General features: G+C 32.6%; 4 protein-coding genes across 4 annotated transcripts; 2 read left to right on the top strand and 2 right to left on the bottom strand.

Moving 5' to 3' along the window:
• Nucleotides 1–1,118: 1,118 nt before the first annotated feature.
• F5B22DRAFT_652729 (uncharacterized protein) lies at nt 1,119–1,632 on the top strand (the record flags this gene model as incomplete). The annotated part of the gene is made up of 2 exons (XM_047979656.1): nt 1,119–1,402; nt 1,452–1,632. The coding sequence occupies 2 exons, from the start codon at nt 1,119–1,121 to the stop codon at nt 1,630–1,632; spliced, it is 465 nt and encodes a 154-aa protein (XP_047824695.1).
• Nucleotides 1,633–2,874: 1,242 nt separating this feature from the next.
• F5B22DRAFT_46190 (kinase-like domain-containing protein) lies at nt 2,875–4,187 on the bottom strand. The gene has a single exon (XM_047972069.1). The coding sequence runs from the start codon at nt 3,985–3,987 to the stop codon at nt 3,025–3,027; it is 963 nt and encodes a 320-aa protein (XP_047824694.1). The 5' UTR covers nt 3,988–4,187; the 3' UTR covers nt 2,875–3,024.
• A 478-nt stretch (nt 4,188–4,665) lies between these two features.
• On the top strand, nt 4,666–5,644 carry F5B22DRAFT_46224 (uncharacterized protein; the record flags this gene model as incomplete). The annotated part of the gene is made up of 2 exons (XM_047972070.1): nt 4,666–5,222; nt 5,408–5,644. Coding segments are annotated over exons 1-2 (315 nt in total), but the record flags the coding sequence as incomplete, so codon positions are not given.
• On the bottom strand, nt 4,761–5,117 carry F5B22DRAFT_652727 (uncharacterized protein; the record flags this gene model as incomplete). The annotated part of the gene is made up of 1 exon (XM_047979655.1): nt 4,761–5,117. The coding sequence occupies one exon, from the start codon at nt 5,115–5,117 to the stop codon at nt 4,761–4,763; it is 357 nt and encodes a 118-aa protein (XP_047824693.1).
• Nucleotides 5,645–12,198: the final 6,554 nt, after the last annotated feature.

Genomic DNA, 12,198 nt, shown 5'->3' with positions numbered 1-12,198 from the left:
TACCATACTTTTTATATTTAAAATATTTCTTCCGTTCTTCATTTTATAATAAATATATAAATAGTACCCTAATATAAGCTTTACCTTATATATAATATTCCAATTATAACATTTAATTCTTTTTAATTAACTTTTAATTTTATAATATTATTAATTAATTAATTATATTTTTTATATAATTATATAAAAGTAAAAATAATTTTATTATAAAATTAAAAATATAATTAAATTAATTAAATAATTAAATTAAATAAAAATATATTAATTTATTATTATAATATATTTCTTATTTAACTTAACTATTTAATTAAATTAATTATTCCTTTAATTTATATAAAATTTTATTATTTTAATTTATAATAACTTTATAAATATTAATTATATAATTTAATAATTAATACTTTTAAATTTATTAATTAAAGTAAAATTTAAAGGTATTTTTTATTATTTTTTATAAAATTTATTAAATAAAATATTAAATAATATATTAAAGGAATATTAAATAAGGATTAATTTAATATTTATTTTAATATATTATTTAATAATTCTATAAGTATAAATTATAAAAGTTAATAAAAGGTATTATTAAATAGTTCTTTTTATTATAAATTTAATAATATATTTTATTATTTAATATAATTAATATTTATAAAGTTATTAAATTATTATATAATTAATATATTAATATTTTTTATATAGGTTAATAGGGTAGTTAAATTAATTAAATAGTTAAATTAAATAAAAAATATATTATATTAATCATTTTTAAATTATTATATTATAATTAATTAAATAATTAAATTAATTAAATAATTAAATTAATTAAATAATTAAGTTAATTAAGTAGTTAAATTAATTAAATAGCTAGGTTAATTAGGTAACTAGGTTAATTGGATAGCTACTTAGGTTAATTGGGTAGCCAGGTCAAGTAGGTAGCCAGGTTAAGTGGGAGACACGTTACCTAGATGTACCCCAAAGAAAATTCTACCTGCAAAAGCTTTGGCCACTATCAGGTCAACAAGGGGGGGTAACCCTCAGTTTATCGCATCACTCGTTGCAAAAGACGAAGCGTGAAGCGAGTGGAAACAATGCGAATAGCCAAGCATATCACATTCAAAATGATAGAAGTAGTCAACTTCTATTTCGAGTGGCCGGCCGAATTCTTCGACCCTGGTCTCTTGGTTCAGCTCGAAACTATACCGATCGACCTTAACCTCAGGGTTGCTAGCTACTGTGCGCCGGGTTATGGAATCCCTCTCAAAGATAGCCAGACCTGGGTGACCTATTTTGTTCGTATCATAGACACCCTCGTAAACCGAAATGATGTCGACGATTGGGAGTGGCTGAAGACTTGGCTACGTCGGACGATCATAAGTCTGCCCGGCAATTGGATCCAAGACCGGTATGTCCATTAAAGCACTTATTGACAAGGTTCCCTAACTTGTATCTAGTATATGGAAACATGAGTTGGCAGATCAGCTTGAGCAGTTGATCATCCCGAACTTACAAGGGGCCAACAGGATTCAGGGTGTGGCGGGCTACAAGGATGGTGCGTGTCCTGAAGTGCAATCTTTGGTTTGCTCTATAAAGACATTTCGGGAAGTAGATCTCCTCGAATATTCTCTAGTTTAATGACATGCTATTTCATGTGAGTAGCTTGATCATTACTATCCGGCAATATGTATGCTCCTACGTTTCGGTCAAGTATACATCCGCTCCTAGGCTCTGGTGGCGCCACTGCTATCGACTGCGCCGACCGTCCGGCGTAACGAGGTGAAAACCTGATTCCTCAAGCAGGGTCAGATATAGTACCCCTACCGCTCTTTCCAATCGAATTATGATCCTAAGAAATTCAGCAAAGTGACATTTCATTATACATACTACTATTATTTGCCTAACGACTGCCATGAAATTGATGCTATAGCATATAGAAGGGTCTCACAATGTAACACAACCAGCATCAACCGTGTGTAACAGGGAGCAAACGAATATAGAACGGATGCGACCTATCAAAGGTAGGTTAGCCACTATACAGGCTTCTCTTCTGTCATTTTCGAGAATAAGTATGCGCCAAAGCGCGCGCGTCACAACAGTCTGCCGCACGGCGAAGTCTCCAGCCGTTTAGATGCCGCCTTATAGAAGTAGTCGATTAGCTGTCGGCTCCTATAACTTGTTGATTACTTGTATGACTCACCACTGCCAAGACTCAGTTTATTTTAGAAGGCGGTGCCAGTTTCCGGCTTATATGAAGTATAAATAGAGTAGTTTCATCACGCTGAGTATATTAGTATTACATGATACAACAGTCACAGCAATTCTGATTTCACGACCTACAAGCATCAACTGTAGAACCAATATCTACATTAAACCGGCCCCCGGCAACATCCAACACATCATGACCCGGGTTATTAACGGCGAGCGAGAAATCACCGATCAATGGCGTTGCAAGATATGCGAGTACAACAACTCCACTGGTGCTGAAACATGCGAAGGAACAAAGGATGGCAAGACGTGTGGGGAGCCCAAGAATGTTGCATAATTAGCGGTGAGCCCGATTTAATCCCGTCTTTGTTGTGAGTTTGGAACTTAGGGTTTTGAGCCTTGAAGCAGGTCTCCCTATGGATGCCATTTATCTTTCATCACCCACAAGGATGATTACCCAACCACTCGAGGCAATATGTGTAGGAAGGGACAAGTGGAACCATGCTGCCTCTGGAATATAGTTAAGGGAGAAGACGAAGTCGTTCATTTGTAAGACTAGATGGGCAATCGCCACCGGGGGCCCGACCATGATACGAGACAGGGACGGGTGCCAGATGTTGGCTTCTTACTTTTCACTTCCAGACCACGGTCGATGGTCGCAGGGGATAGAGGCTAGCACATCACGCCTGCTCCCTATGATAGAAAACATACCTTTGATAAGCTGTACTGGTAGGCAAACTCAATACAATCTCTTCTAATGACAATCTCCCGAGTCTTCTTAGTAGGAGCAACAAAGAACAGGTGAAGCATTTTACCTATTGTTTATCTCGTTCCCCTTGTTGCTAGACGTTCCCGAAACCACCGTTTCCATGTTCCCATAACTTCTGGGAAGCCTTCCTCCCCAAGTTGGTGCGCAACACGGTTCCTCCATTCTGCAAGTACCGGATCATCAGAGTCTACGTCAGGCCATTCAAAGTCAAGCCCCCATGAGACACCAAACTTGGTCCTCACCCATTCTACGGGAACATAGCCAACTATTTCCCAATCGATGATCCCAATCGCACCTTTGTGACCGGGTTGGACCATTATGTTGCTTGGGGCAAGGTCGCTGTGATAAAGCATAAATGTTGAACATCCCATTCCCAACTCGCTGCAATTCCGCTGTAGTGCTTCTGGCCTGAAATCGTACTGATCGCGACACGGGTCGAGCCATCTCTCGGGGAAATGAGCCCCATCGACGCCCGTGATAGCCTGGGACGTCCAAACTGAAAGCTCTTTGCATACGTCGATGATACGATCGACATAACTCTGTTTTTCTTCATCGCCTAACTCGCGCCAAGATGATTCGAGGGTCTGGCCGGGCACGCGGGAAAGGAAGAGATAGCTTCTGCCCGACCATTCAGCTTGGTATAGAACTTTGGGAATGGCAAAGCTAAGATTTTGCCGGGCCAACCACCGTAGCGTGTCATGCTCCTTCGTAGCATTCTCGGCATGGGACGTGATAATCTTGACCTTGAGAAATACATCCCCAAGGCTCCAAATAGCCGAGGTCTTCCCAGCGTTTCTTTCCAGGTGCATATGACTGTCTGGGGGGAGGTCGTAGGTCTGGGGTGGTTGAGAAGTCGGGCTGGAAAGGCTGTAGTACGAGCTATGGCGTGCGTCGTCCCATAGGCGCTCATGGCCACTTTCGGGAGGAAACGGCTTCTTGTGCAGGATCAGCCGATTTCCGACCAACCAAGAGGTTTCGTCGATTTCTTTAACCGATTCGAGAACAAGATCACTCATGGTGGGCTGGAGTGACAATACGTTCGATGGGTGGTGCTCTAGACCCCATGCGAAAATATATTTTCGAAGTGGCTGGCAAGGGAGTAAATGCTTTGGCGATTTCCGTTTAGCATGTAATTACATAAGACATAAGACAATATAGTATACACTTTTGCGTATTAACGATGGTACGGTTTCTTGTAGCTCAGATTATCAAAACACATCTGACACGAGCCTACATCCTTATAGATCCTTAGACCCTACAAGCCATGTCCTTGGATTTTTGCCTGAAAAGTATCTGGAGTGCTGCCTGAGCTCCGTGCCGCGCCAAAGATGCCCTATGGGCTAGGCGGGTAGGGGTAGGTAGCGGTAATAGCTGCCCCGCGCGTTCGCCTCCGTCGGGCTTGTCCGATACCCATGCTAAATGCAATAGTGGCGACCACGACCTTGATGTTGCCTCTTTGCCATGCCTGCTGGTATCCGAACCTTCTCATGGGCTGCTATTGAGGCATGGTAATGACAGGAGAGAATCCTATATTCCTGCAATTTCGTCGCGATCAGTTCAGTCGAGTGACGAGATAGCGTATATATGATATTGGTCATTCAGTCGTCGCCAGGGAATGTTGCTGTTGCCAAGATTCACGTCGTCTCTGATTCTTTTCCGTAGAACTGATGCTTGATAGTAGGTGCCAACTGTGACCAGTAATGTTGGCTGCATTGCAAACGCGGTAAGGGCTTCTCCTGACCTGGGTACTAATACAACCTTACAAATGTTCGATTTGAGAGTACTGATCCTACGTCGATCCTGCTGCGTCCGGAATACTCGTGCCGCGAGTATCCCTAGAGACACCAAACGTTTTAGTGTCTTCGTCGTACGTTAGTCTCGTACTAGATTGCGCGATCCTATACCCGAGCCACAATAACCTCTCCTTCCGGACGGCCCTCATCAAGGCCATTTCGAAATACTTCTCGTCATCATCGATTTTATCGTTAGCAAACCAGGCCGAAGGGAAGTAGTCGTCGACGAAAAGAAGACCCCGAAGGGCAAAGTCCTCAGGCACGGGACATGGCGGGTCGTTGGTTTCCCTCAGGAACTCGTCGCTGCAAATGCGTTCATAAGTGTTGTAGTTATCAAGGAGTCCGTTGAGCATCACCAAAAGCAGTTTCCATGGAAACACATGCTCGAGATATTACGAAGAATTAGGAAAATGGACGAGGTTGGAGTAGTCACGAGAAAGGAAGGCGATAGTGAACGGGTATGACGATGCTGCTTGCTTGCTTGCTTGATAATTCGGATGCTGGCTCGATTGATCACTTGCGCGCTCGGACTGGGGATGTCGGCGGGGATCCCGAAAAAGAACAAGAAGTTCCAAGTTGTGCTAATAATACAAACCTTATAACTGCTGGGTTGGAAGCAGCGGATAACTATAAAGTGTTACAGCGCGCGTGGAATATATGCACATTATGGGCAATAAGATACGGTATGAAGTTTGCAGCAGAGAAAAGCGAGTTGCTGCATTTCTTACGGAATGGCACATATACGGCCTCTCTTAACCTCTCGGGAGCAACTATAAAGCTAGCAGAAAGCGTCCGGTTCTTTGGAGTCCACTTCACAGGCCGCCTACGCTGGGGGAAACACCTTGCAGCACTCCGGAAGAAACTTACAGTTCAACAGTACGCAGTTACTAGGCTAGGGACATCTGCCTAGGGCGCCAGTGTTGCCAAAGCGCGGCAGCTATATATAGCGATTGTTCGGAGTACCTTTGCATATGGGGCAGCAACATGGCATACGCCATCCAGGGGCAATACCCCCCAGGGGCTCGCTGCAAAGCTTACAATGGTTTAGAACACATGCCTTCGAAAGGTTGCTGGAGCTTATAAAGCTACAAAGATTAGATATCTTGAAACAGAGCTTGGTATCCCTCCCCTGGATTTGCACCTTAGCGAAAGAGCTGCTGCTTTTCAAGGACGCCTTGCGCTTGGCCCCTACCCAAATGCGGTTAAGGAGTGCAGTGACAAGATGGCAAACTTGGTATATAAGGCGCAGAGATACCGCAGAGCTACCCAGCAAAGGGGCCGCCGATTTCTAAAGGTTGAGAAGCCCCAAGTGTTTGAGGATCCCTTCGAGGCCTGGGCCGATGGGAGGGCACCGGAGACTGCCCTTCGAGATGAGTGGGCTTCACGGTGGCTACGAACCCACACTGCCAAGGCGTTATATCCGATAGCAGAGGTACCCCCAGTAGGCGGAGAGGCAATTGAACGATATAGGGGCCTCCTGAAGCATGAGGCGGCAGTCATCTTCCAGACGCGCACTGAAAAGATCGGCCTAAAGGCTTTCCTACACCGCCGCCAGGTTCCTGGTTATCCCACCCCGATGTGTGCATGTGCTACAGGCAAAGAGATTGCTGAACATATTGTTCTGCATTACCGGTCTTTGGTAGATGAGAGGCATAAACTGCAAAGAAGCTTAGCACCTAGGTTGCTAGAAACTCGGGATGACCTCGCTGCAGCAACCGATGACCTAAGGAGCGCGCAATTAATAGCACAGTGGCTTATTGCTATAGGCCGGCTGACAATGTATAACTTGGCAGCAAGTATCGGTGGCGATAGGGAGCGGCTACGCCGCCCAAAGCGCGACAAGGATGATCGCGGCCACTTAATCGAAGCAGCGCGAGGAAAGATGGAAGCACTGGAAGAGCGTCTCAGCCGCCAGGGGGTTGGGTAGCGCGAGCCGGCGGGAGGTCCGCCGGCGACTCACTAAGGACCCGGCCTCTCGCCAACCACTTCCCTTTGCTTATCGTGATAAGTGAAGGCTTCAAGTATGTATTGTAGTGCCGTTTATGGTTGTCAGTTTTAGTGTTGCGCAGGTGTTTTATCCGGCCTTAGGACTGCAAGGCTTTGCTAGAAGCTTTGCAATGGCTTAAGGCAGTTTGAGTAGTCACGACCAGTGTGAGGAATGATGAACCACATTGTAGATAGTTATACCCTTCCCCACTTATATAATACGGAGGAAAGATAGTTTAATATAACAATTGCTATTTTAATACCTTGCTATTTTTGGTACCCCCATCCCGGAACTAATTATTAATCAGAGCTTACGTTATAAGTCTTCCATCGAAACATTATTAAATCTAAGATTTATAAATCTGTTTAAATTAATTAATACTACTTTTACTATATACTTTTTAGCTATTATTAGGTTATTGTATTTTCTTTTTAACCGTTGTTAGGTTATTATATATTTTTTCCGGCTACTATTAGGTTATTATATCTTTTTTTTTCTTTTTAAGCTACTATTAAGTTATTAAATGTCTTTTTAACTATTATTAGGCCGTTATTTTCTATTTAACTATTATTAGGTTATTATATATCTTTTATAGTTATTATTAATTAATTGCTATACTTTTATTTATTTAGCTTTATATAAATATTATTAGTTTATTATATATTTATTTATTTAACTTTACTATTATATACTTTAATTAATTTATATTTTTAAATAAAATAAGCTTATTATTATAAAATTGGAGTTTATATATAATATAATACTTTAATATCCTTAACCTCTTTAAATATTTTAACTTTATTAAATGCTTACTTTTTTAAATTTAAGGACCTTTTACTTTTTGCTTTAAATAATAACTATTTAAATTTAATGGTATACCTTACCTTTTAATTGTAATACTTTACTTTAATATATTACCTTATAATATTAAATAGGTTATATTAAATAGGTACTTTATAATAAGCTAAATAAAAAGGTGCTTTCCACTTTTTAAAAACTTTATCCTTTATTATTTGGATTAATTTATTTATTTATCCTTTTTTAAAATTGAAGCTATTATTTATTACCTTTAAAAGGATCCCTAACCCCCTTTAACTTTAGGATTAACCTTCAGGCTCCTTGTTAACCTACTATTACCTTTAGGATTAACCTTTAAGCTCCTTATTAACCTATCCTTACCCTTTAAATTATCCTTTAAGCTCCTTATTAATTTACCCTTAACTTTAAAACTATTCCTAAAAGTTTTTATTAATTAATAATCTTACTTATAAATATATTTTATTAAATACTTTATCCACTTTAACTTTAAATAGTAAACCTTATTTACCTTTACCTTTTATTATAAATAAAGCTTAAGTTTTAAATATAAACTATATTAATTACTTTAATAATAATAAATTAATAAATTAATAGTTTATATATATATAATAATAGTTTTATTATATAAAATATAATAAAAGAAGCCTTCCTTTTAAAAAGATTATTATATTTATTAATATATTATATATAAGGCTTATTATTACCTTTTTAAACTTAGATTAGAATTTTTAAAATATTATTTAAAAGGTTATTAATAATAAAAGATTGGAAATAAAAAATTTAACTATTATTAAATAAGCTTTTAAAAACTGTTTCCTTATTAAGCTAATAAATACTTTTATTATTATTAATGCTAATAATTTAACCTAGATTGTTTAATGTTTAAAGGAACTTATAGCTTAATATTATAGCTAAATTTAAAACTCCTTTTAATAGGTTAATAAAAGGGATATTTTTAAAAAGGTAAATAGAATTAACCTATTATCCTTAATAAAGATTATACTTTTATAAACTATAATAAATTAATTTATTAATAAATTTATTAACTTTTAACTTTAATAGGAGGCTTTAAGTAATAAAGCTTATAATGTTAATTTATTATAATAATATTATAAAGCTATCCTTAAGTTTTAACGTATATTAAAAAATAAGGAAAAAGCTATTAAAGAAAAGATATAATAGGTAAAGGTAAAAGCTATCCATAAAGCTTTTAAAAACTATAAAGGTTTTTTTATTAAAAAGGTAGTTATTTAATATTATCTATATATTATAATAAATATAGTTAAAAAGGCTTCTTTAAATATAATATAATATAACCTACCTTTACTTTAAATAATTATTTATATTTACCCTTTTATTTTAATATAATAAAGCTTTTAAAGATTATAAATAATTTACTTTTTATATTATTTATTTAAATATTATATAAATGCTTATTTTATTTATTAAAAGTAATATAAGCCTTTTTAAATATAGTTAATAAGTTTATCCGGGAAGTATTTTAATTTAGCCTTACTTTTAAATAAGGCTACCTTTAAATACTCCTTAATAAATGGAATAAAAATCCTAACCTAAAAAGAAAAGGTATATTTTTATTATAAAAGCTACCAATACCTTTAAACTAAATATAATACCCCTTACTTTAAATAGCTTATTTAATAGGAATAAGCTTACTTTAAAGCTATAATATTTTCTATATTTAAATATAAAAATAAAGGACTTTCCTTTAATAAGCTTTAATTAAGGTCCGTTTAATTATTTTATAAATAGTTCTTTAAGGATAATAAAAATAATATAGGGAAAGAAGTAGTGGACTTTATTTCCTTTAATTTAATAACCTTAAAGGAAATAATAATATTAAACCTTAATTAATGGAATAAAGAGGTAGAAGCTTAAGTTATAATGCTTAAATCCCTTTTAACTATTATAGTTAAAAAGCTTTTAAGCAAAAAGCGGAAAAATAGAAATATTACTGTTCCTATTAGCTTATTGGTGAATAATGTTGAAGACCCCTTAGCCTAACGAAAGAAGCCCTAAAAATCTAAAGATCCGGATTTCCCCCCTAAGCTCTTAGCTAAAATTAAAGGCCGGAAGGGTAAGGGTACATTTAACTACGGAAAGCTCCTGGGAGATATTAAGGTAGAGGTATCACTTTTGGACCTATTCCAATTAAGCCCCGATTTTAGCTATAACCTATAATATCTTTTAATTAAAGCTTCCAATAAAATAAAGCATACAGTTTAACAATATATTAAAATAAAGAAGTTTATAATCTTTACTTTTAATTTAACTATTATTATTTAATTTATTAAAGTATATTAAATTACCCCTATAATAAAATACTTTAAAAATAGGAAAATAATAAAGTATACTTTATTATTTAATATAATATAAATATTATTTACCCTACTTTTATAAAAGAATTAAAATTTAATTATATAAAAATATATAACTTTAAATATAAATAATTATATATAATTAGTTTTATAGGTTAAGCTAACCTTATTAAGGAATTTATTATTATTATAATTATAATGGGAAGTATTACCTATATTATTTAAGCTATTATATAGTTAAATAATAGGAAAAATATAATGCTCCTTATTTTAAACCTCTTATAGTTATAAAATATTATAATAACCTTTAATATCTATAAAAGTATTTTTATAATTAAAAACCCTAAAGTTAATAAAAAGCTAATATACCTTTAAAGCTTTATATTATTCTTTAAAGGAAAATATTAGCTTACCTTAATACTTTACTTATTAAAGATAAATATTATATAAAATGAATTTTTAGATTTAAATTTATTAGAGTTCTTAAATTTAATAAATTTAAAAATAAATTTAAATTCAAGAAATTAAAGTTCTATAATTAATTTAACTATATTATTAAATTAAACTATAAGAATATTTATTATTAATTTATCTTTTCTATTTAAAAATAAATAAAAGTTTATATTTTTTAATTATTAATAATATTATTTTATAAATATATATATTAAATCCTTTAAAGCTTATTAATTATATTATTTTTAAAGGATATAAGACTAAAGTATCTGGTTATTAAATAAAAGATATTTCTATATAATTATAGGGAATTTAAGGATAGTTAAAGAAAAAGGGGGTCCTTATACCCCGGAAGGTTTCCTATTAATAAATAAATTATATAAAAAAAGCCTACCCTTAAATCTAAAGCTTTAAATAAAAAGGTTTATAAATAGTAAAATAAATATAGTTTTAATTTTAGGTCCTTAATATTAAAGTATTTTAAGTTACTATATATATATATTTAATATATTTATAAAGATTATAATATAATATTTATAGTTAATATTAAACTAATAAATTTAATTAAATATTATATATATTTAAAAAATAATATAAAGCTTTGGAATTGGTTTTACTATTATCTTTAAATAGCTTTCTAACTATATTAATTAAATAGGATTACTTATTAAATATTAAATATAAAACTTTATAAATTTATTAATATAATAAATAAATAGCTATTAAATTAAATAATAATATTAATATTAATAATAAAGAATTAAAATATAAAGGTATTAAACTTATAGTTTAAATTATATTTAATAATTAATTATAGTAAAGTGGAAAAGGACTTATTAAAAACTAACCTTTTATTTTTAATTAATATATATAATTAATTATTTAACCTTAAAATAGGGTCTTTTTTAAAATTTAACTTTAAATATAATTATTAAGCTATATTAATTTATATAAACTTCTACTTTATATTAGCCTTTAAAATCTTAAGATTCCTATAATTATAGCCTACCTGTTTATTATAAGGATTTTAATTATTAAGTTACTCTTTTTAAAATTAATAAAAATAGCTTTAGGAGCTATTTTAAAACTTAACCTTAAACTATTCCTAATAGCTCCTTTAACCTTAAAAGCCCTTATTTTTATAATTAAATATATTAATAATATATTTACTATTTATAAAATTATAAAATTATAATTAAATTGGATTAAATAATACTTTTTATTAAAAATGTTATAAATAAAGCTTAAGCTATTCTTTATTAAGGTTTAAATTAATTATAATAAAATTGTTACCTTAAAGGTAATTTATAAAATTTATAAGCGTATTATTGTTAAATACAATTAGGTAATATAGCTATAGGAATAGCTGGCTTTAATAGATTAAATGGGAGTATAATCCTTTATTAAAGTAATAGGCTTAATATAGCAATAGGTTAGGAATTGCTTAAAAATCTTATAACCATTTACCTATCTTTAAAGAAATGTTCCGTAATAATAGGGAGATAATAAAGCCCTATTCTTTAACCTTATATAGTAGATATATATTATAACTATAAAGATATATAGCTATATATATAACCTATTAATGGATATATATTTAAATACCTTTACTTTTAAAATAAAATGCTATATCCTTTAAATTTAATAAAAAATCCTTAAGCTATTCCTTTATAATAATTTCCTATTTACCTTAATATAATAAAATTATAATATATATAAAAGGAAGCTTTATATAATTATTAAATTTATTTAACGATATAAGTGTTATTTAAAGTATTATATTATATTTATTATTTATATAAATTATAAACCTTTAACTTTCTTTTTATTATCCTTTAA

This window comes from Xylaria bambusicola (assembly GCF_022495145.1).
Source record: "Xylaria bambusicola strain CBS 139988 unplaced genomic scaffold F5B22scaffold_107, whole genome shotgun sequence".
Classification (NCBI taxonomy): domain Eukaryota; kingdom Fungi; phylum Ascomycota; class Sordariomycetes; order Xylariales; family Xylariaceae; genus Xylaria; species Xylaria bambusicola.
This window is presented reverse-complemented; position numbering and strand designations above follow the sequence as displayed.

Bases quoted from the DNA above. Each gene is read 5' to 3' on its own strand.
- F5B22DRAFT_46190 (XM_047972069.1), bottom strand. From the start codon at position 3,987: ATGAGTGATCTTGTTCTCGAATCGGTTAAAGAAATCGACGAAACCTCT.